Source organism: Centruroides sculpturatus, unplaced genomic scaffold (assembly GCF_000671375.1).
Source record: "Centruroides sculpturatus isolate CEXI.00-Female unplaced genomic scaffold, Cexi_2.0 scaffold1817, whole genome shotgun sequence".
NCBI lineage: Eukaryota > Metazoa > Arthropoda > Arachnida > Scorpiones > Buthidae > Centruroides > Centruroides sculpturatus.
The window spans coordinates 8,740-35,491 of NW_019386127.1; the positions used below are offsets into that span (position 1 = coordinate 8,740).

Consider the following 26,752-nt stretch of genomic DNA (forward strand, 5'->3'; position numbering starts at 1 on the left):
TAATTATATATAAATTAGGTACTGTATATATAATTATATATTAACTTAATTTATTGTAACTTTATTATAATTATATATATGCTTTCTGCCGCCTGGCAACACGCTACGGAGATTTTAGGCTAGTAAGTTGAGTTTATTATCGTCTGCACAGTATGTAAATTAGGTACCGTAAGTCTAATACAGCACTAATTTTATACATTTCTTGTGAAAGAAACACTTCTTATTCAACGTCCATAAAAATTATTTATATTAATGATGTCTCCAAAGTTCAATGAAGTTTTCGCAGAAAAATAATTTATCAGAAAACGCGGCACCGTTTGGTGCGCTGCTCCGCGACGAAAACAAGCGTAAGCAACGGCATAGTCGAACGGTGCACACTCGGTAAGTAATCCTACAATTTTTTGTTTATAGCATAGTTTATACGAATTATTCCCAAAAAATTATACGTATTTTGGAAATATTGAGTCGAATTAGTCTAGGAATCGATTAATTTTATGGAAGAAAACCTTTCAAACAGCCGTAGTCCGTAAACTTCACACATGTCGGGCTGTGATTGGCAAGATCTCCTAAAACATCAATTTCATAAAAAACGGAACGTATCTACCGTGTTATAGGGGGGTCGACTGTACTGAAGTACAGTACTATTATAAGTTATATATACAGAATGAGCCAAAAGTACCTTGAGAAAATATTTACACATTTAACCACATAGAATGTGACCTTGATGAAACATAATAATTGGAAGATTTCCTATTTATGGTAGGACTAATTTATAGAATTGTCAAGGCAAAATTTTATGATAAATTAATTTTAAAACTCAATTCAGTTAAAAGGTATTGTAATAAGTATCAGAAAACGAAATAAAAAAACACTAAAGAATTTAATTATTTTTAGGTAAACAGTGCTTAAACGCCTTTAAAAACAGAAAAATATTTGCCTTAATGTAGTTTGAAAAACAAGTAGTGCTTTCAGACTTACATTAATCCTCAAGTTCTAATGCTTTTGGACTACATTTCTAAAACTTAACAGTCGATATAAATTGGCAAATATTAAAGAATTTTACTTTTAAATGTCTATTAAATGCAAGTATTTTCCTATTTTTATATTTATGAAATCTTTTATGTATTTTAAACGTTTTTACTTTAACTTATTCTAAAAATTTACCTTCGGCCCACACTGTGTGTAACTATAAAATTTTATAAAAATCATAGCTCTTGTGATGCATTACAGTATATAGCTTTATTTACAATTTATATTAACTTTTAATTTGAATAATTTATTTTCTTCAGTGTCATAAAGTCCATATCTTTTCAATATTACTGATTACATTTTTAGGATCATTTTTATAAAACATAAAAAATCCCTGTACCATGGCCATGCTAATGTCTTTATTAGTCTGTAATGCTGTTGAAACAAACTTATCAGCACTTTCTTTACTCTCATATGGATAAAATCTCTCAAACATTAACCGTAACTGATGAGCTGATGCAAACCCAATGTATTCTTTGACGTCTACGCGGCCAGGTCGTATCAATGCAGGATCAAGTCTTTGTATAAAAAGTTTAAAATTTAATTTTTCTGTTATTTAAAGAAAAAGTAATTTATCCTATACTTACCTGTCAATAAAATTTGTTGTCATGCATACTATTCTTGCTTCAGATGAAGCAACTCCATCTAACATGTTTAGCAAACCACTGAGTGTTACATGACTCAATCCTTCATATGCTATATTGACTAGAAAAGTATAAACTAAATTAAATATGATTAAAATAAATTAATTATTGATTGTATGAAAAATGCTTTGATTTTAATATCCAATAAATATTAATATGCTAATATTTATAATACTGATTATATCTATACCACATGATTAAATGAAAAATTTACTGGAAAGAAATACACTTGTGACGCCATGAACTGCTACACTTGTTACTGTCCCACTATATAGTGTAAGAAGCACTTAAACATTTACTAACTATAAACTTGAGAGATAACGGTTAAAACTAAATAAAGAAATAAATAGTGTATAAAGAGTCAGGCAAGTACCACTGACTCTCAGAAAAACTTTTTACATGCAAAACTAAATGAAATAGGCATATTATGGTTATTTTACAAATTTCATAAAAACATTTACAGACTACATCTACATGGTCATTATACAAAACTGTTAACTTGTACTATTTACAATATACATATATGCAGCTTATCAATATTTCCTCCAATAGGTTGTGATTCCTGAAAATCACTTAGCTAACTATTTCTAATAAATATAAATTCAATAATTATCTAAACTTTATCTTGTAATTGTACTGTATTAACTTGAATAAATTTATAATTATAATCTTAAGGCATATTTAAGTTCTTGTACAGTACACTATAACATTTATCAATGGAATGTAACCAAATGCAATACAGAAAATCCTCATTAATTCAAACTAGGATAATTCAAAATCCTGTTAATTTATAACTGTATTAACTTATTTGTTGGATGGAATTTACATGTTAAGAAATTTTGTTAGTTTGAAATAGGGCTACTTTGAAATTTGAAGTGATAATTCTGTCCAAACTGTAATGTGTTTATGTTAACTTGTATATTTAGATCAAAGATTACATACCTCCATACTATAAGAGAATAATAGATCATGAACAACTCTAATCTGGTCAACATATCTTTGCTTTTACAGTAACACATTTTCTGGTGTTACCTTACCCATTGACTACCCTATCTCTTATCTCATAAAATGTGGCAGAGTTTCAGGGTTTCGAGACTGGACTACAAGTAGCAAATTGAGATATTTATAGGGCTCTATGTTACTAGATTTGGGAAACCTACTTTCTGGATAAATTTAAAAATAATTTTGACTATATTTTGACAATTCTGCTTTATGTTTTATAGAACCTATCTGGCAACCTGTGAGGTTGAACATCATATGACATGTGTTGTTTATCTATAGTTTATTTATATTATTTAGTTATTAATTAATGAAAGTAATGTTCTATATACATAGCTGTATTCTGTTTGCTTAATAAATTACATCATTAACATGGCATTTGGCATATTGTACGTACAGAAATATGTAAATCTTGGATAATTCAAAGTTGTGCTTATTTTGTCTCTTGAATTTTCAAATAATGAAGGTTTCTCATATCAACAATTTATGTTCTAGTGTAATATGGCATCATTCGATTGCAATATTTTAAAGTATCTTGTTAACAAAGATGTGTGTGTAAGTGTATATCCTATGTGTCAGTGTCCAGCAACCATGAGCAAAAAATCTTTTAAGTGCTTTCAGCTTGTGAGTGACCTCTGTCCAAAATGGACATGTGTTGTTCACAAAATCATGGCAAGACAACTTCAAATGCTTGATGAATGCCATGGAAAACAGTTTTCTACATTGTATTACCAAAACTTGTAAGCAAAACACACACACTATTTATAAGAAATGTTATGAGTTCAATGAATTTGACCATATATCACGAAATAAAAGACAACTCATCTTATTTGTATAAAATAAATATGTATCATATTTATTTTATACATCCCAGTGTGCAGTTGCTGCATGCTTAACATGGTTACTCCAGACTTGTACTGTATTGGTTTGTCCACTTTGCTTGGTAGCACGTTCATGTCCATGGTTACTGGATGCTGCTCCATATGATATACCCTAAGACATTTATGTTCTTGCATATAGCATCTTACACTACAGGTATACCTCGACTTATGTCGTTTTGACTTACGTCGTTCCCAATTATACATCGTTTGTCAGAAAAGTATATGGAAAAATAAAAATCAAGTTTAAGTCATTTTATTCGACTTTACATCTGTCCGCCACAAATATTGAAGTCGTAGTATCAGTAGAAAAGCATTTAAAGCACATAAAATCATATTAAAATATATACATTTACATCCTTATTAACCATATATTATTAGAAATGCATTAATAAATAAAATACAGAACTGGGAATGGTAATTTATGATTTAGCCTAGTGACAAGTAGATTCGGAGACAAGTAAATTTGACTTACGTCGTCTCTTCTGGAACCAATTACCTACGTAAGGCGAGGTATACCTGTATATGCAAGAACTTAAAATTCATATTTATACAATGATTCATTATAATAGAGATTTGTATGAGACACTCATTTGCCAAACTGATTAACTTCACAAAACAAAAAGTAGAGATTGTTGATAAAATAATATACATTTTTTTTAAAAATTCCTTTTAAAATTTAAATTTAAATAAACATTTTAGAATTTATTATTACAAGCATAGTTTTTATCTAATGACATATAAAATAATGATTATTCTAAACATATATTATTTTTTCCTTTTTTGCTTAACTAAGGGAGTTAAGCAAATTGATTGTATGTGTATATATATTATACACATACATCAGTGCATGCGGTGACATTTAATGTTAGGGAAGCTGAGCTGGCCCTGGATAGAATCATTCAAAGCATTATATGATATTTTGGTGTGTTGCATCCATGAACTAAATTGCATGAGATTGGTGCTCTGTAAAGTGCATGCGCAAATACATATAATCTGGATGTTTTACACCATTCAAATATTTTTGCTGTAGAAGCTGTCCTGTATTCAACAATATAGTGCTTCCATTGGGAATATGCATATACGAATTTGTATTCAAATATACAATAGCAATCTTATCATTTTTTTTCACATGTAGTATAGAAATTTGTAATAAGATACATAATGTGGTTATAATAAAATACTAATTTTAATTAATTCAAAGTATGTTAAAATATGAAAATAATCCCACAATATGTATTTACATTTTAGAAAATACAAGGAAAAACTGCATTTCTACAGCTTCCATAATGGCAAGCCACTGACATACATATACATATTATATTTCCAAAATACAACACATTGACTATAAATAGTATATAAATTTATTATAAATATAAATCTAAACATAACAGGATAAAGTTTTGTTAAATTTCTAATTAGATCTGATAGCAATAAAATTTTGCACTAAATTTTGGTATGATTTTAATTCTTTAATTTAATTCTGCTGTCAGATTGACAGAATTTGTTTAGTACATTTTTGCTAGATTTAAATCTTAATTCTGTATGCATGTTTATGTTTTTCAACAGGATTTATTATTGAAGATCATCAAACTTAAATACACAAAAATATTTTGAACTAATGTATTTTTAATACTTTATATAAAAAAAATTTATTTTTTACCTTTACTTGATTCTTCACGACTAATAAAAGCAGCATCTATATCCTCGAGCAGAATAAGAGATTGCTGAGGAGCTATATTCATTAAATGATTAAGTCTGTCATCAGAAAGTCCTCTTTCACTCAAATTAAGTACACATATGCTATATTCAAGTTCTCCTGCCAATGCTGTACTAAATCATAAAATAATTTATTAAAAGAAATAAAATAAATTACTTAAAATGTTTTTCTATTGAAAAAATTTTTATATTTCAAAATCACAGATAAAATATTTTGAATTTTAATTTTTAAGTTTTCAAATTCTCATAAAACTAAATTTACAATCTGTATAACAGTCAAAATATGTTGTTTGTATGTATATTACGTAAAGACTTCTATACTGTTCAATGTAGCCACACCAAATTTGGTAAGAATATTCTTTGACACTCTATACAAAATACTATTGGGTTCACCATCCCAACCACCCCTAAAGCCCACACTCTCTTAATTTAAGTCTGAGCAATTTTTTGTTTTGCAATTTCATTATTTTAAATACTCAATATATATACAGTCGACCCCCTATAACGCGGTAGATACGTTCTGCTTTATAAGAATTTCGCGTTGTAGGAATCTTTTGTTTATAGCATAGTTTATACAGATTATTCCCAAAAAATTATACATGTTTTGGAAATGTCGAGTGAAATTAGTCTAGAATCGATTAATTTTATGGAAGAAAACCTTTCAAACAGCTGTAGTTTGTAAACTGCACACGTGCTGGGCTGTGATTGGCTCATGTATTTGAGGATTCCTACAACGCGAAATTCTTATATTCTCAAATACATGAGCCAATCACAGCCCAGCACGTGTGCAGTTTACAAACTACAGCTGTTTGAAAGGTTTTCTTCCATAAAATTAATTGATTCTAGACTAATTTCACTCGACATTTCCAAAACATGTATAATTTTTTGGGAATAATCTGTATAAACTATGCTATAAACAAAAAATTGTAGGATTACTTATCGAGTGTGCACCGTTCGACCACACCATTGCTTAAGCTTGTTTTAGTCGCAGAGCAGCGCACCAAACGGAGGCTGCGTTTTCTGATAAGTTATTTTTCTGTGAAAAATTCATAGAACTTTGGAGACATCATTAATAGAAATAATTTTTATGACCGTTGAATAAGAAATGTTTCTTTCACAAGAAAGGTATAAAATTACAGTACTGTATTAGACTTACAGTACCTGATTTAGGCCTATATACTGTACAGATGATAGTAAACTCAACTTATCCGCCTAAACTCTCCGTAGCGTATAAGTAGTTTGGCTGCTCGTCCACTATTGGTCCAGATTCAACCAATCCTGTCGCGACACGAGTCAGCAATGACGTTTTATCACATTTTACAAGTCTCTTTTAGCGTCTTTATACGAATACAGTCGCAATTTTTTCGCCGCAATATATGAATCCGCATTATATGAACCCATGTTATAGGGGGTCTACTGTATACATTTAATACAATATTTTTATCATCATCTCTCAACCCGATCAATCCCTCCCTTCAAAAGACCAAGAAATGCTGGATACACATAGCTAGTATTTTAAAATTTTATTTTAATATTAGTCCAAGATTATGTTATCAAAAACTAGAATACAATTAAAATAGCAGATTTAATTTCATTCAAAGAAAAATATTTCATTGATCTATAGGTATAAAAAATTATTTATTATATTTTAATAATCTTTCTCCTTATATTTATGGAAATTTCAATGACAGACAAGTTTTTAATATGACATGTGTCATATTAAAAACTATAGAATTATAATCTTAAATCAACATCTAATTCTTTAATATAATTTTCAGAACACCTTAAAAACATAATATAAACTTGTTACAAATTTATAAAACTATACACTTTAAGTTATAGACAGCACACTAATCATTTGTTACAAAAACTTTTACCATATAATTTGCCCCCTTTGTGGATCAGTTTGTACAGTTATATAAAACATCACAACTAAAACCACAATATAGAGCCGTCTAACGCATGCACAGTATAAACGCGCGTATTTTTTATTTAAATATCTTATTTTTTTTATTCTACTGTTGCTGTTATTCCAAAATGTTAATTAAGATTGGAATGTTTTAAAATTTTGTATTCAAAAAAAGGTTCTTATATCTTCTAATGACCTGAAGAAGACGAAAATGTGTATTGTCGAAAGCGCTTGTCAATTTAGTTACATACGTGTGTAATTTAACGCTTATATGGTAAAAGTTTTTGTAACAAATGATTAGCAAGCTGTCTATCACTATATTATAGATTTTTCCAAGATGAATTCTGGACAACGAATCTCCTTTTTTGATATACACTTTAAGAAATAAATGTATACTTGCTTACTGGAGAATTCAATAAAAATTAAAAATAAAAACCATTCAACTATCCAGCATAATTCTTTAATAACATAAAAACGTTTTCAAACGCATTAAGCGTTCATCATCAGTTATTTCTCTAATTCGAAATGGGAAATTCGAAAACTTACGCAATCGAATTTCAAATAAACGGTTATGTAAAAAATTAAAAGGTAACATGCTATAAACGAAAAATAATACATACAAATTTTGGTGTGTTTAATAAATAATAATAAAAATAAACAAATAAATAAAATATCTATCAAAGATCATCCTAAGCCCGATTAAGCCTTTTATATAGATCTATGTCAATTTGTCGCAAAAAGATCTCCAAGCAGACGAAAGCCCGTCGACATCCCTATAGTGGATACACTGTGTGCTCTTTTGTGCCCTGTGGATTTCCAGCTTTTCGAGATACTTTACCGCGTGTCTAGATCTGGTAGCTTTTATTATAGAGGCCTGGTCCTAGAAGACAGTAATGCCTTGTTGTTTAGCATAAGTGGCAAGGACTGTACTGTCAACAGTTTTGTTCACAGAAAGCTTATGCTCATTGATTCTTTTTTTCAAATTCCTCAAAGTTTGCCATTCTAATGGCCTTCAACAAGGCCATTAGAATATACTTTTATTTTTATTTTATGGAATTTTTATGGAATACTGCGTGGTATCATAAAATTTGAAAATGATCTGTATGAAGAAGAGCAAGCTATTCTAGAAGAGGTTAACAGTAGAGTGATTGCTTTGGAACATTCTTTGGAAAAGAGATTGAAACGCACATACATTAAAAAGCTAAAATGGCTGTTTAGATGCCAGAATATTAAACCGCGGGTGAAAAAAGAAGCATTTTTAACAACTTGGGACAACATTGTTCCTCCCCAATGCTTGATAAACACCTTGGAATATGGCCCTTCCTTTGCACCGACACTATTGTTGCATCCAAAAAGCCTCATACCGAACGTTAAGATACTCATAAAGCATATGAATTTAACTAAACAGGATTATTGCAGAAGGAAAACAAGATTATATGCCGAGAAGGAGCGGTATTCCAACAAAACTGCTTTACTCTTCCAAAGGCACATTAAAGAGATGAAAGAATGGCTCCAAAAAAACGACGTTGTTCTCATAAAAGCGGATAAATCAAAAGAAGCTCATATAGAGAAAAGCTGCATAAGTACGTCAATAGCACCAAATGTCTTCCTGCCCCGAGTAATTACCTGGAAACATTACAACAGAGTGAGAAAATTTACCCTAACTCCTTTAGCCAATTATCTGGATATGAGGACTGCTACTTTACAAGTTCCCAGGACACCAAGAATTTTTGCCCTCAGGAAAACTCAAACCTGGTTCGCAGTTACGCCCTGTGGTAGAAAAATGTAATCTCCAACCTTCAGAATAGAAAAACAACTTGTTAAATTTATACAAAGAAAGATGCAGGTTTTGCCTTTTTTGATAAAAAAAACAGTTTCAGAATCAAGTCCACCAAGTTTTTTGATAAAAAAACTCGGTGGACTTGATTCTGAAACTGGAAAATATTGCACTCATAAATGAGAAATGGATGACAGTTTTAGATTATAAGGTGTTATAACCATCAATCAAACTGCCTCCATGCTTTTGTGCCCTGAGAGATTTTTTATTTGCTAATGTTAATAACACTATCAAATACCACACGCAGATTTTAGAATTAGCAGATTTGATTTGTCACACATCTTTCTTTGAATTCAAAAATAAAACGTATCTACAGGGGCGGGGAGTACCGATGGGTAGCCCCATGTCGTCGGTCCTCTGCGAGTTGGTACTCCGTAATCTAGAAAACAGTATCCTCCCTTCCTTACAGCAAGATATATTGGTATATCTTGCTGTAAGGAAGGGAGCAAGATAAAGACATCATTAACATATGCAAGATATGTTAATGATGTCTTTATCTTGTGGAAGGATAATCACAACATCAAGCATTTTATGGATCTGATAAACAGTAACCCATATGGTTTAACCTTGGAATTGGAGCAATAAGGTATAGTAGCGTCAATTTCTTGGATCTGACTATAACATGCATAAAAGGGGAAGTCCGAACCAATATTTATCGTAAACTGACATCTATCCCCATCATTATCCCTAAGAATTCAGCAGATCTGGATCATATTAAAATGGCGATATTTCAATCTTGGATAAGAAGAGCACACACGCATTGCACAAACGTTTGCGATACTGTTAAGGAATTACGATATATACGAAGAACTGCCATACAGCATGGCTACGGGAGAAAAAGAATAGAAGCTCTCATTAAGAAAGATAATAATCTGGCAAGTAGGCAAAAGCAAAACCATCAAAAAGAAAAAGTGAACCCTTCCTTAAACCGATTATCAAGAGGGTTTCCAAAATAAGAACTTACAAATAGTTTATCGACGTAATCCCACTAAATACAGGATATTAAGGAATGACAAGGGGCATTATGAACGTAACTCCTTAACAGGAATATACTCAATACTGCTAAGAGACCATAGGTTCAACTCTAACTTAGTATATATAGGCGCAACTTTGAGGAATTTGAAAAAAGAATCAATGAGCATAAGCTTTCTGTGAACAAAACTGTTGACAGTACAGTCCTTGCCACTTATGCTAAACAACAAGGCATTACTGTCTTCTAGGACCAGGCCTCTATAATAAAAGCTACCAGATCTAGACAATTTCTTGTTTCTGATTTAATAATTTTTGAGTACATATGTTCTGATTTACATATGTTTGACATGTGCATGCATGTGTGTAACAAAAATGCATGTGCATAAAAATTCATAAAGCAGATATTAAACAGATCAATAATAAATGAAAAATTTGAATATTTGATATATATATTAAATATTTGAAGTTTTCATATAATAGTAACATATTCAANTGACTTTTTGACAATTTTTGACAAATTCCCTGACTTTCCCTGACTTTTTCAAAAAATAATGAAAATCCCTGACTTTCCCTGATTTTCCCTGACTTTCCAGGTGCGTAGGAACCCTGATATTTGATTTCATTTCAGGCTATTTTTCTTATTAATAAACAACAAATTTATAAATAATTAAAATGCAGGTAGCTTATGTATGCAAATTTCAAATAGTAAAATCATAATAAATTGAGTAAAGTTTACCACTTCGAAGTATATCAAATTCAACAAAATGCATTAATGGAGTAACAAATTAAATAAAATACAAAAATCTTGAATGCTTTTGAGTTATTTAAATAATGAAAACAGGAAACTCTTTTTTTCAAATGTGAGATTTAATTACTATGTAAACATTATGTAAACAATAACAAACAGAAATTTCTGTAAAACTATAATTTTCTTAATTTATATATTTATATTTTCTAAATTCTTCAAACTACTTTTAAAAATTTGTTTACTTAATGCTTCCACAGTAACTGTGGCAGTTTTCCTGATGACGAATGAAACAACCCAAAAGTACTCAATGTTTTGTACTTTTTATAATTTGTTACACCATTAAAACAAACTTTGATAGATTTGATAAATAAAGTAAAATATAATAAAAAAATTATAAAATTTTGTAAATTCAAAATAATATATCTTGAAAAATTAAATATTACATTAATGAAATTAATTCATTGACTTTCTTCTGATGTAAATATCAAATGTCAACAGTTAATATCTTAATATTTAATATGTGTTAATATAAGCTGTGCTCAAAAAGTTCAAAGTAAAAGAAAATCAAAATTCTTTAGGATATGAAGACATTTATTTGATGATTTTTAAAATAATCCCTCCAAGCTTCAACAAACTTTATTCAACAAGTTTTCCCAATACAGCAGAATTTAGAAAAATAAATTTTCAAAGATCCAAAATTTTCTTAAATTTGTTTTGTACAAGTTCTTCTAATGATTTAAATTACTTTCCTTTTTAAGTTGGGACTTTTATTCTTTTGCAACCACCCCATCTTATCCCCCTGATCTAGCTTTGAATGGGTTTTTTTTACATAAAGTAATGTAAAAAAAAAGCAGTTTGATTCAATAGAACTCATACAAGGTCAAATTGAGGGGAATTTTGAAACTCCCAAAAGAAATTGATTTCATTAAATAAACTATATTCTTCATGCCAATAGTTATATATGAAATAAACAAAACTGTCTTTCCGCTATTAAAATTCCTTTAGGATGGTGAGTTTAGCACTTTAATGTTAATAGAATTATCACTTTAACAAAAATAAAAAACATACTTTTGATGTGGCATAGACTCTTCTTCAGATAAATTATTAATAGAACATCTTAAAAATATCATTGTAAAATTTGTTTTGACCAAAAGAGTGCAATTAAATTTGTAAATATCAAAATTTAGATGTAACTATAAATCAAAGATATTAAAAATGAAAAAAAAAAAAAAAAATGATAAAAATAATCGATAATGTAAATTACAAAAATTTGGAATAAAACATAGTAAGAATAAAAAATATAAGAAAAATATAAATTTAAATGTTTGGTGCAAGGTATAGTACTAATCATTTAAAAGTTTAAATAGGGTGATCCACATGTTTAGGATTTCTAAAGTAAGTTTGTTACATAGTTCTAATGCAGAAATGTATAATATGATTCCCAAATGAAGCTAGATTTGCACTCAACACATTGTTTGAATAATGATGATTCGACCCATAAAGGTATGATCCAATACATTTTTGGATAATTCTGTAGTACATTTGTTGTTTACAATATTCCTCTGATGTATCTACATAATGTAAACTTGAGAGTGTGCTTGATTGCTTGTAAAGGGATCATATAAATGCCTGTATTATCTAATGTTGTAAAATCATCCCTGTCATTATAAAAGTACTTTAATGTTATAATTCCATTAACAATAAAGTGCTAATTCACAATCATAAAAGAATTTTAAGATTGAAAGACAGTTTTGTTTATTTCACATAACAAACTGACTTTTCTAAATGTTTCCTGAACTAGAAAAATTGTTGATGAAAGTGTATTAAAGCTCAAGGTAATTATTTTACAAAATATTAAATAAATTTCTTTATATTCTAACACTGATTTTTTGACTCATTCCTTAGAACTTCTTGAACATACCTTACATAAATTATCAGTAACTACATTCAGACTCTCCAAAATAATTACTAGTATAATATAAATATGTTTGTTATATCATTATTATTTATCTGTTTTGATACATCACTATTATTCTATCAGGAGAACATTTAAATGGCCTTTTATTAGATTAGAATAACAATTGCTGGAATTTTAAACTCACATGAAACTACTTTTTCCACAACCTGGTGGTCCATATAACAGATAACCTCTTCTATATGGTATTCCTGCAAGTAATTACAAAACTATTGAAACAATTTAAAATTCTTAAAAAAAACAGTTGTATAGATTTATATAATAGATTATTGTAAAAAGCAAGTAAAATATTTTTAACTTTGTATAACTTAAAAAAAATATATATTTATCTGAACATGGAAAATACAGAATCTCCAAAAATATTAATGTTTAAAAAAATAAGACTTCCCATTTATTCTTGCATGTATTTTTAATTTATAAAATCACATTCTTTAATTATAAAAATTAATGTTAATTTAAAAATGTAAAAATTACATTAATCACAAACCTCTTTCTGTATACCATTGGGGATTTCCAATAAATTCTTTAACATCTTCAAATATTCTTTCACTTATTCCTTTGTCTAAAATAACTGAAGATAGTGGGCGACGTTTACGAGGATGTCCAAACTGTCTCCATTCAGATCCGGCAGCTGTATAGACAATTGTCTTTCCTTCTTCTCTTTTTATTGCTAATTTCCTAGCTTCACATTAAAGTAATTGCTGAATTTATTTTAAATTTTTACTTAAATAACACATAATTTAAATACACAAATAACAATTTATTTATTTATTAATTATTGTTTTAAATAACTAAAAAATAACAATCTAATAACAGCTATATTCATGTAAACTTTATCATTAACTTTTATATAATCATGAATTACCAAGTTAAACAATTGTTATTAATAGAATATTACATTTTACTTTAAAAATTTAAAATAAATTTAAGTAAATGATATAGAATAACAGATGTCTTTTGAATAATAAATATTTATAAATCAGGTTAAATTAGTTCTAGATCATATAAATACCAGTAATCAGATTATTACTTCTAACTTTGAAAGACAATAGTGTACAAATATATTCAAATTTCTAAACACAAATTTCAATTTGTCTCATTTATTATTTTATAGATATTTAATAAAAATAATTAGTAGTGTGTTTATATATATATATATATATATATATAGCTTTGAATTACAGGAATCATTTTATCATACACTATATTATTATTCTATTATGCTTATCTTCTTTACTTTGTTCATTATACTATATGCCTATAACTTTGTTCAAGTATCTTCAATATAGAATCTTTGATATTCAGTCAATATATTTTTTGTTATTGTTAAGCTTAAAGTATTAGTTTTAAATTAGAATGCATAGTTAATTTATAAATTTAAAACATCTTACAATTATATGTTAACTTTAGGACTATATGGATGATATTCATGGAAAGGAAATTCCATTAATGCACACAACTGTAAAAATCCCTGGACAAAAACCAAGAGGGTCCAGAACTCAGGGAACAATTTCTGTTCAANAGCTGAGGCCAACAGGATCAATGATCTCTACAATGACACCCTTGCCCGTCATTTCCGACAGGTGTTGAAGAAGAGAGAGAAACAGACCACCTTGGACATGTTTTTCAAGAAGCCAGCTGCCAAAAGACAAAGGATGAAACAAGAGGAGTTGACCCTGCAAGCTCTGGTAGCCTCTCCTGAATCTGAATGACTCCGATTAAAAAACAATAAAAAGAGACCTGCTGCAATGTGTAAAAAGTCTGTATCTGTATGAATGTGTGAATAAAATGTTCCTCCACCTCCTCCTCACATCTGACTACCTGGCATAATTGGTGACTGCTCCATTCTCATTTTTTTAATGGTACAATATGGTTATTTTATGCTGCAGAACGAATTATATGTTTCAACATGTATTTCTATGGAAAAATGCGTTTCATATAACGGACTTTTCCCTTAACGGATGTGCACCTGGAACGGATTAAGTACGTTATATGAGGCACCACTGTATAATATATTGATACAACTAAATAATTCTCTCAATGTTTGTATGTGATCTATTGTACTGAAACCACTTCTAAAGCCAGCCTGTTCCCATGGTTGTGCAGCATCTCATGTGTTATTTAATTAATCTGTTGTTGATAATCTTTGTAAATATTTTGTTTATAATTGGGAGTAAACTTATGAATCTATATTTTTTAATGTCATTTTTGTTGCCTTTCTTATGGATGAATATTATATTTTCACTGTTCCAATGATCTTAGGCATTCTGTGTATATATTCACCAAGATTTTCCATGCCTTTCTGCCAGCATATTTCAACATTTCAGCTGTTATTCTGTCATTACTGCCTTACCATTTTTCATAGTTTTGAGCACTAATTCTATTTCTTCTGTAAGAACTTCTGGGATGTTTTCTCCCAGAAGTTTTCTCATTGTTAAGTGCTTCTTCTCCAAGCATCTCTGGGGCTATGTATAATTCACTGTAAAACTTGGTTACTTGTTGAATTATTTTGTTTCTGTTTGTGGACCTGGTGTTTTTGTTTACCAGCATGATTATTTGTTTTGTCCCCATGATAGTACCAATAGTACCAATAAATATATTTCCCCAATAGTACCATTGAATATCGAATACCACTAACAATGGCTTCATTGACTTTGAAAAGGCCTTTGACTCCATATATCCCAGAGCATTAATAGCAGCTTTAACCAACCAAGGCATTGACAAACCATACATAGAAACTCTAGCCAACATATACAGAAAAGCAAAAGCTAAAGATGACACTCCAGAATTTTCCACAACCAAAAGCATTTGACAAGAAGACTCAATATCACCCAAGGTCTTCATGGCAACCCTAAAAAATGTATTCTGTAAAATAGACTGGAAGAACAATGGTATATCTATAGATGGAGAACACCTGAACCATCTAAGATTCACTGACAATATCATCCTGATAGCTAAAAATCCTGCAGAACTTCAAGAACTAGTCAGCGATTTAAACAAAGTAAGCAATGAAATTGGCCTTAAAATGAACTTGGCAAAAACGAAATTCATGTACAATGAACTGGTAGACAATCAAGACATAACAATAAATGACATCACACTAGAAACAGCAGCTAAATATATATACCTGGGACAAGTAATACCCAAATATGACTCACTACTTCCAGAAATCAACAGGAGAATCAAACTAGCATGGTCTACATTTGGACAAAATTCTGAAATCTTCAGGTCTAAAATGCCAATCCACCTGAAGAAAAGAGCGTTCAATCAATGCATACTACCAGTCATGACTTATGGATGTGAAACTTGGACACTAAAGAAAGTGATAACAGTGAAACTTCAAGTTGCCCAAAGGTCAATGGAGCAATGCATGCTAGGAATAACCAAGAGAGATCATAAAAGAATAAAGTGGATTAGGCAGAAAACCTAGGTAATTGATGTGATCCACAGAATTAAATCTCTCAAACTGCAATGGGCAGAACATCTGGCAAGAAGGACTGACAACAGATGGTCCACGAGAATTACAATGTGGTATCCATGGGGAATCAAGAAACCGAAAGGATGTCCAAACTTAAGATGGGACTATGACATCTTACATCTATGATGGGAAACAAACAGGCACAACATGGTAGAGAGATGCAAATGATAGGCAAACATGGGCACAAATGGAGGATGATTATGTAAGTGAGACTACATCATAATTTGAAATGGTAGAAATAGCTGAAGCTGATGATGATATATATATTTAAAAATAATTTTTGTTATGTCAAATGAACTTCTTATGGCCAGTTTCATCATCTTCATTAATTAATTAAAATAGTACTTAACACTAGAATATGAAATGAATATTATTCAACATTAGCTGGCTGAATAGTACATAGCTGATCAGTCTGGCAGTTCTAGTGTAAGTATGATTCATTGTTTCATTTGTGGTATTCATTATTGTGACTTCACAATTATAACATCTATAAAGCCAAATTAACTGTCATTTAAGATTGAGCTATTTTTTGGCAATTTTAATTACTAATTAATTTGTCCTAGAGAGAGGCATTCAATGCCACCTCATATTAAATTTAATAATTAAAATTTAATTAAGTAATTTTAGAATATTCTGGAAGAAAAGAATCAGCCCAGAGCAAGACTTGAACCTGCAACTCCTTGCTGTTTGGATGCACTGCCAATTATGCTATCTGGACCTCCAATCCAATCTCCACTTCCAGGTATATTTAACTACAGTATAACCATCATCGGTTAATATGATATGGTGCCTAATGCCTCCCTCTAAGGCATATTAATTAGTAATTAAAATTATAAGCACTAGAAAATACCCTGATCTTATATGGCACTTGGTGTGACTTTATACTTATGCATTGGTTTTTGAGAGATGTTTATACAATAGAGCATCAATTATCCAAAATAATATATTAAACACAAAACTGTACTGAATATATTTTGTTCACACATCTTACAAATACATATTTTACATAATATAGTACATTAAACTAGGCCTACAGTTTAGGTTGGCAGGGAGGGGGAGAGTGCTGCAATGCCACAGCATTAGCAAAAATTTGAATTTTCCGACTGGAACACTTTTGGTTGATCAGTATTCGAATGATCGATGCTCTACTGTGTATGTATTATAACAACTTTTCATAAGATTGCCTTTAAAACTACTATTAGTCTTTATAGCTTTGTAGCTGTAATAATTGAAATTAAGTACAAAATTGCTTTAAAGAACTTATCACACAGGGACTTCAGACAAATGGTTAAAATAGACTTTATTAATTACAGGAATATTAATGATGAGTGCATCTATTACTAAATGGTTTAAAACTTCACGAAACAGAAATGCACGTATCTGAAGAAAAGAAACAACTCCCTTTTTTTAATGAATTATACTTAAATTTTATACTTCTAGCATATAATACTATCTGACATAATTATCCAAAGGCTATAACAAACTTTCCAATTTATAAATAAATAATCGACACACACCGGAAGAATACAATAATAAACTTTCCAATTTACCAGATATCTGTAAAAGAACTAACTTATTAGGATGAAAACATCCAAAATACATATTCAATCCAGTAATTAAAAAAGTCTTTTTTAGCCATTTGCCTGAAGTTCTTTAAAGCAATTTTGTGCTTAGTTTGAAAATTATTATTATTATTATGTTGTAAATGTCATGGTAAGCCAATGGTTCCCAAACTTATTATGCCCACAGACCATTTCTCATAGCAATAACCTGACCATGAACCCCCAAGTGAAATAACTCTACAAAACTACATAATAGCAGAATTACAAATTTAGTGAATTTAGTGAATTACAATTTTAGTGAAATTGAGTGGTGAATGGTGACGTAAAAATAAACAGTAAATATAATATTTTGATATTTAAAGTAATATTTATTAAAATTACTGGCTAAAGCTTGCATGTTTTTGATAAACTGGTGTAATATTGTAGTGGAAAAAAAATGTATAATTTATTTCTAATTGGGTTATAAATTACATTACAAATATATAAAATTAATAAATTTTTTATTTTATTTATTGAACTTTCAGAGAAAAACATATTTTTGATGAAAATAAAATGAATTATTTATATATTTTTAGTTATTTAGAATTATAAAATGATTCATATATTAAAAACTATAAATGATTATAAAATAAAATTATATAAATGAACTATATATTTTAATTATAAAGTAATTTGTTCTATATTTAAATTTAATACAGTTAAAATTAAAAACTATATCTACAACATAAAAATATTATTAAAAGTGAATAGATGAAATAAAATTAGATTTATAACATAAAAATAACTATTAAGTACTTAATCGATGTGTAAATTTTAAGTAAAACACAATTAACAGGTTGTTTTCTATTTTTAATATTGTTTTTGATAATATGAGAATTTTTAATTAACAATTTTTCTTGGATAAATAACCTGAGATTTGATGGTAAAATCAAAAACACATATAATTTGTATTTTCGTTCCAGCAATAACTTTAATCACAGAACAATCATTTACATCAAGACATAAAAATGACTATCAATTTATTTATTACTATTTATTTTTAACTTTCATAATAATGAAAATGAGTCACAATCATTTTACTTTTTATTACACCTTTCATGGACCCCTTGGCGATGTCTATGTACCCCAAATTAATTTTTATTTGCCACGAACTCCATCAGCAATTCCAAGGGCCATGGAAAATCACAGCCTTATGGCATGTGACTGCATGCAATTATTCATTATTGTCATGCAATCACATGCATAAGGTGGTGATTTTTCAATCTGCTATTATTTTTTGATGACCTGATGTCATTTTTAATAATGTCACGAAGGTTCTCAAACAATAGCTGCAAGAGGTAGTCATGGCTATTTGTCAGCTGCAGGATGTAATTACATAGAGGTCTGCAAAGATAATCTTGAATTTTTGTCTCCATATGCTAGCTTGGGACCTACGACATTCAAGAATTTAAATATTTTTATGGCTTCATTTTGTGCCCAAAAAATACAGGAAAATCACTTTCTGTTCCTGAGAAATATCTCAAGCCCTCTCATCATTTATATCCACTGAACTTGTTTTACATTAGTCCATGCTATCAAAAGTTTGAAAGGCTCCCTATGGGGAAAAGGGTAAAAGACATTGTTCTGTAAACAAAATAATATCTTGTAACCTAAAATATGTATGACGATGAAGTTTGTACTTGTAGAGAAGACACATTACAGGATTTTTCAGAATTGTCAAATTTGAGAAACTGTCTATTATCTGCAGTGTAATTATGTGTGAAAAATCAGTGAAAAAAACACTGCCTTATTGATGAAATTGTGTGGAAAAAAATGGAATGTGATCATGATTTAATAAAGATAAACTAGTTACTGTAGTTTATTCAGATGAATCAATCAATGTACCTTTAATGTTTAATTTTACATCGGCATTCTTTAAGCCTCATCCACTCTTAAAAGTGCATAATTTAATTCAGTCTGGTAACTAACAAAGGAATAGTGACAGCTTATAAAAAAATTATTACTAGATATGGCAACAATCGAAAAATTGAAGACTTTCTTATTGCAATGTAATTTTAAAAATTTCTTGGAAAATTTATAATTTTATTTTTAACTGATATTGTGTTAGAATATTATAAAATTATAATAAAGATGGAAATATATGAAAAATGCTTCAAAAGTTTTCTATATGTAATAATGTCCCATCATTCAATAAAAATTGAAAAGCATTGTTTTAACATATCTATAACATAAAAATTTCCATTTTTTGCCTAAAAATGAAATTATAATTAAACAATTCTTCTAATGATACACATCATACCTTCATCTAAAATATTGTAATAAAGTCCTTTATTTTTTCCAATTGCAGTTAAAGTAACTGTCTCCCAAGGTATACCCATATGTAAATCTAAAGTTTGTTGTTCACGCGTTCTTTCTACTCTTATCCATGTACTACGATACCTAATAAAAAAAAAAAAAAAAAATTATTTATTATGTGGAAACATGTTAATAAATCAACTTTTAAATATTCCTATTGATAATATACATACATTTATATATATTAATATTACAAAGAATAATCAATATTTCACCAGAATTTTTTATTGTGAAATGTTCAAACTTTATTCATAAAGATAAATAACTTTAGTTTTAAAAAATAGGTAAACAAACAATTCATTTATTAATGCCAAACAAACTGCCAGATTATTAATCAGACTGTAATAGAACTCTATTATAGCCCAATTAATAATCTGGCAGTTTGTAATTTAATGATCAGATGTAAAGCAGTTTGGCTATAGGCAGGCAGTTAGGTTGACATCTAATGATAAATTTAATAAATATATAAGGTATATGTTATTATTCAAATAGAAAAATGTACTTGGAACTCAGACAGCTCAATAATCATCTATACTAATATTATAAAGAGGTAATGTTTGTAAGTATGTAAGTAAGTAAGTAAGTTTGGATGTAGCGGGTAATCTCCGAAACTACTCATCCGATTTCAAAAATTCTTTCACCAATATTTAGAATGGAACTTCAGGATGGACATAGGCTGTATATTATTCCGTTAAACATTCATATAAATTAAAAGATATCATCTAAATTAAGGATTTTATGTCCAACAGATGGCGCTACAAGTACAACACCCTAAGTTTGCTTTTCTGTGAGGAATTATGCTTTACTGTGAAAATGAACTAAAGCAGATCATCATCTATCTATCTACATAAAAAAAATGTAATGTTTGTTTGTTCCTACCGATTCCTTTGAAATTTTGACACAACTCTGCATTCGAACATGCACATGTTTTTATATAATATACATGTCGAAATTCCCCCCACTGAAGGGAGATGGTTAGGATTAAGGCTTACCGTAAAGAACTCTGCTTCTATTTATACTATTTTAGATGCGGTTTTTTGCGTTTTTGATTGTGTTTTAATAGGGTACGTCAAGAGAATGTACAGTAAGAAGAAATTTTTCGAAAAATTTCCCCTCATGGGGGAAGTGTTTTACATTTATAACAGATACATTTTGAGCCACAACAATACGTGGCAGAGTCTGCTAGTCTAAGTATACAGAACTTCAAGCCACATTTTTCTGCAGATATTTTCAAAATTATTAATTAAAAAATTAAAAAAGAATGTTGCTGCTGTTTAATCTTTTGAATTTTTACACAATGATAATGATAACTATAACAATATTTAATAACATTTAACATATGCAGATGCTTTTACATGTCACTTTCAGCACTGACGTTTAATAAATGTTAGATAAATGAAAGAAAAACAAACATCTATGACTGCTTTAGTGGTCCTTACAAGTTACAATAATTTTTTTTACACTCTTTAAATGAGCTTGTACATTCAATTTTTTTTTACAGAAGTTTTTTATCAACAAAGTTTTTAAAAAATTCAAACAAACAAACAGTTGAAATATGAGGCATTCTACACTTCAGTGACATTATATAAATTAAAATTTAAAAAATTTTTTAAAACATTTCAAAATTAAAAATTATAACATATTTTTTGAAGAATAAAAGTAAAATTCAATCCATGCAAGCATACCAAGCATTATTTCCTATGCTTGCAGAAGATTTTATTGTGTCTTTGTTATTAATACATCCCCTTTTTATATCTGCTTATAAATTTTAATGCCTTCAATGGTTCTTATTTTTGATCACCATAAATTCTCTATATTATTTTCACCTCTCCCCATTGGGGGACAGCCCAGGCTCACTTGCAAATTGGGCCAATACAGTTATGTATAGTACAGTACCTCCCTTTTTAGATATATGCATGTTTTTTAATTCTGCTAGTGAATGATCTACCTTGGAGCTTATATTAGTGAGTGTTAAATCTTGTGTTCACTAATGGTATTCTATAGACTCCAGGAGCCCTTTGTAGTAAGGATGAAATAAATCATTTCATCCTTACTACTATTAGTTAGCAGTTTAAATATAGTAGGGTAATGTGTATAGGTTATTTTTTTGTTTATGTGAGCCACTGTTTTTGTGTACAAGTTATGTAACTTAGGCTTGTAGTTCACGACTCTCCTTTTTTTTTTTGTTCTACATTATTATTCATCTAGCTTTTATATCTTGAATTAGGTTAGAAATAAAATTTGCACTGTATTATGTTTGAAAGCGATTTCCCTAATTCTTATTTCTTGTTTAGTGTCTACCATGAGAGAGCAATAAGTGTATGCTCAGTTTATAAGGGCCCTAACAACTGCAGTTTTGTATCTCCTGGAGTCATTGGAGTTAGACGGTATAAATCAGTTTGGTAAGTTGCTTTGCAATATTCTTTTGTAGTTATTTTTTTATGTATTAGTTCAGTTTCTAAGTCTAAGCAGTAGACTTAGGTAATTCTATTTTTGGGTGTGTAAATTTTTTGTCAATGAGTGTATTTTCATCATGTGGTTTACTGTGTATAGAATATTCATAATAAAAGTTTTCTTAATTTAAAAGTATGCATAAATGAAAAAGTTTCATATATAGTAGTCTCGTACAACGCAGGGGATTCATTACATTATACGCATTATAGTAAATCGTGTTATTGAAACCTGCATTATTACATGATTTATGAAAGTTTAAACATTGGTTTAAAGTTTAAAGTTGAAAAAAAAAAATGTATACCTCTAATTGACAAAATTTGAGGGTGTTGCTTGCTTTATTTGCGCATTGTACAGGACTCTACTGTAAAAACAATATTTAAATAAAAATTTAAAGACAAAAAGAATTTAAAGTTTAATAAAAGCATATTTGCCTTCAGTATTTGGGGTATCATCAGTTAAAAGCCAATATTCAAATGGAATATTTCAAGTGAAACGAAAATCAGAAACATTTTACTATCTTTTCTTCTACATAATCAAATGTTGCTTTTGTATAATATTTTCATTTATTCCTTCACAATGTTCAGAAACTCAAATAAGGAAAAAAATTTAGTTTTAGAATTCATTAACAGATAAAAACCAGTAATTGTATTCAAAAACATTCTTACAAAGACAAAAATGTACTTCTCTATTACTGGAAACATATTAACATCTAATCACAAAACCTCTTCAGCATCCAGTAAAATGTGGAAGATGAAACAAATCACAAACGTTTTCGGAATCCACCTGATTTCAACTTTATATTGAAATAGTTTGTTTCTAATTGGAATATACTGAATAGAATAGTCATGTAGCATTCAAATTCAAAAAGGCCAGTTAGAGACATGTGCTGATCTATCCATGTTATAACGATGTTACATACCATACTTTCCATGCTTTAGACCAGTGTTTCTCAATGGGGCGATATCGCCCCCATGTGGGTATTTTTCCATGTTGAGGGGGCGATTAGTAACAATTTATATTTTGGGGGTGAAAAACAATTTTCTGGGCGATATAGTAAAACATTATATTAAGAATAATTAGATATTTTATTCGTTATATTATACAATAATTAAACAAATAACATTATACTAGTCACTAGTCTATTCAATGCAGTATGAATTTGGCATTAGCCTTGGCTCTCGGCATCAGAATTTTGAAGTAAAGGGGGATACTACATAATAGTTTTATTGAAGGGGGCGATGATTCATTAGAGTTGAGAAACACTGCTTTAGAAAGTCTTATCTTGTCTTTAGACTAAAGTTTATGCAATTGGAGCTAGGGCTGGCTTTAAATATTTCAATGGACTCTAAAAGCTTGATGTGGTTCTAATTTGTACAGGATCTGAGTTAATTTTGCCTCTAACTAGGTTTGCCTTGGAAAGCAAACCTAGATAGAGCAATGGTGATTTTTGAATGCTTTATATAATACTTATGTTCCCGCATCCTCTGTTCTAATGACTTTTAGTGAAACTGATGTAGACTAGATTCCTCCCAAACCTCTCATCTCTTAATGGAAGCTTATACACTCCTAAGATTTTATGGTAGTTTGGGGGTTTCTTAGAAAGAGTATTGAAATTATATTATGAGTATTTATAACAAATAATATTCTTAAGATTTCATTTCATAAGATTTCTTCTGTTATTTGAAATGTTTTTGTCATGAAATAAAACATTTCAATTTTAATAATTGGATTAATTAGTGTTGTTTTTCACCTGGTGATTTTTTTGATATAATTTTGTCTCTGATTGAGTCTCTTCATCATCACTGCCAGTTTTATAAATTCACAAATTTTAAAAGATTATGTAAGTCTTTTAGAAAGCATACATAAATATATACTTACAGAAAGTTTGATATTAAAACTTCAATTACAAACATCTTGTAAATTGATCATCATAAAAACACTTACTTGAAAAAATGTGTTCCAACACTTGGAACAAAATCAAATTTTGTAGAGATTTTTCCTGTCTCCAGTTGACTAAACGTTGTTTCAACACTTATATGCTGAGAATTTTGTGCATTTAGTGAAATCCACTGTAGTAACCACTGATAACTTTTATCTCTACAAGGTACTTCCAAAGTCATTATAAAGTGTCTTCGAAACAATACTAAAGCTACTTGATATGCTTTTCGTAATCCTGCAATTCCAGCACCAACTCCCACTAAGCCAAATCCTGCACCAAAATAAGGATTGGCTTGAAGGGATGTTATAAATTCTGCAACAGGCATTTTTATGTGAAGTAAGTTTTACCTGCAATAATAAAAATTGTTTACTTATAGAGTATCTTTTTATTAATTAATTAATTAAAGAAAAAACTTTGTCTTACTATTTTACATTCCATGTTCAGTATTTTATATCAAAACAACAAAAGCAAAATGTTTTTTGACTCTTAAACACTATGAAGTGTAATAAATTCAAACAGTTGGCATTCTGTCATCTTTATTTAGTTCAGTTGATATGTGTTTAAAATACATGTTTCGGGCATAACTTGTTTAGTGAATGTACAATATGTTCAGTGAAGCTGGAAGTATTTATGACCACCAATAAAATTGCTCACTTCCTATGAATACAAGATTATTACTCTTCCTTCATCACAATTTATTTATCACTCTTGAATTATTTAATTGTTTCAGAAAATAATAAACATTTTTTAAAAATCTGAGTTTTTTTAAGTTTTCTTTTCATTCTATTTTGTGTTTGATTATCTTTTGAGAGAGAGAAAGAAAGGATTTTTCCTTTCTTTCTCAACTAAAATTAATTGGTCAAACAATTCAGCTTTGAAAATGTATTTACTCTGAATATCCAAGACAGGTGGCCAAATACTAAATACTTACTTTAGGACTGAATATTCAGTCCAATACTAGTTCAAACAATTGCAACTGGATTTGTCATTTTATATATTTTTTGTTTTAGAAAATCTTGTTTCTGTTAATAATTTGTTTTTTCTGAATAACCTTGTAATAATTTTGGTACTCTTCGATTAATGGGACACAAGCTGATATATACAACAACGAGTAAGATTCAAGCTCTAAATGAGGAGTTTCATATCACCCACAGAACTGTTGACCCTTCATGTGGTATTTGTCTCCAAAGGACAGCTTTTAACATGTATCCAGTCTACTGCCTATTCCTTGCGCCTTAGTGTGAGCTATCGCTCACACCTCAGCACCTGGGTGGGGTGAGCCTCCACATACCCGTAAAACTATATAACATCAAGTACTTCTGTGGCTACTTGATGCTGGCACAGTCATGTGAATTAAATTGTTAAATAGGATAGTCTTTTGGCATCCTGTTAACCAAAAAGTACATTAATTTCTCAAAAAGTGCTTTATAAATCTTTTGGTATATATAGTATACCAAAAGATACCAATATATAGTATATCTTTATAAATCCTTTTTATAAATCAAAAAGTCTTTTGGCATCCTGTTAATCAAAAAGTACCTTAATTTCTCAAAAATTGCTTTATACATCTTGAATAAAACAAATACTGTATAATGATTTTTTTAGCAATCATGATGAATCTTTTAATGTCATGATATAATCCTGAAAAAAAGTTAAAATGCATAGAAGTATTTTTTTTGTAATTGTAAATATTTGTTTAAATTTTATTGAAGCATTTAAAATATTACAATTTCCATGGTAATAAATAAGTATTACTTTGGAAAAAACGAGAAATAAATATTTTAAATTATTACTTACATACTCAAACTATTTGAAAGAAATTTTATAAGTTGAACTGAATGTTACATCAAAGACAGATAATTTTCTTAGAATGCTTTATGAATAATGTCAATTTATAATTTAGAGACACCCCAAATTCCGAGAATTATAAATAAATATAATTTATTTATATTTTTTTTTCTAAACTTGATATTACCTTTTAAAAGGTCAACACGAAGCACATGTTCCGTATCGACAAAACTCCACCTAACGGCAATAATTTTAAAATTAATCTAAAATTATTAAATTAAAATAATAATAATAAGTAGCCGATATATTAATAAAAGTATAACTCAATTAATAAAAGTATAAATTTTAACTTAATTCTATTTTTTGGCTAATCCATAAAAAATTTTAATTTTATAAGAAAAAATTAATTTTTCTCAAAAGCAATAAAATTTTTCGAAATTCCAATTTAATAGTGAATAATAAACAT

General features: G+C 29.0%; 1 protein-coding gene across 2 annotated transcripts; it reads right to left on the minus strand.

Annotated features, from left to right (window-relative positions):
• Positions 1 to 587: 587 nt before the first annotated feature.
• LOC111613733 (mitochondrial chaperone BCS1-like) lies at positions 588 to 26,540 on the minus strand. Of its 2 annotated transcripts, none has more exons than XM_023355073.1 (8): positions 26,474 to 26,540; positions 24,504 to 24,845; positions 20,050 to 20,189; positions 13,198 to 13,392; positions 12,838 to 12,901; positions 5,214 to 5,383; positions 1,617 to 1,734; positions 588 to 1,547 (listed from the first exon to the last, which is right to left on the minus strand). In XM_023355073.1, the coding sequence occupies exons 2-8, from the start codon at positions 24,821 to 24,823 to the stop codon at positions 1,292 to 1,294; spliced, it is 1,263 nt and encodes a 420-aa protein (XP_023210841.1). In that variant the 5' UTR covers positions 24,824 to 24,845; positions 26,474 to 26,540; the 3' UTR covers positions 588 to 1,291. The 2 variants fall into 2 exon arrangements, with proteins under 2 accessions (XP_023210841.1, XP_023210842.1); XM_023355074.1 differs by lacking the exon at positions 26,474 to 26,540 and adding an exon at positions 24,922 to 25,453.
• Between the last annotated feature and the right edge of the window lie 212 nt (positions 26,541 to 26,752).

Bases quoted from the DNA above. Each gene is read 5' to 3' on its own strand.
- LOC111613733 (XM_023355073.1), bottom strand. From the start codon at position 24,823: ATGCCTGTTGCAGAATTTATAACATCCCTTCAAGCCAATCCTTATTTT. The intron at 20,190-24,503 runs GTAAGTGTTTTT...TTTTTTTATTAG, and splicing joins GTTGGAACACATTTTTTCAA to GTATCGTAGTACATGGATAA. The intron at 1,735-5,213 runs GTAAAAAATAAA...ATACTTTTCTAG, and splicing joins TCGTGAAGAATCAAGTAAAG to TCAATATAGCATATGAAGGA.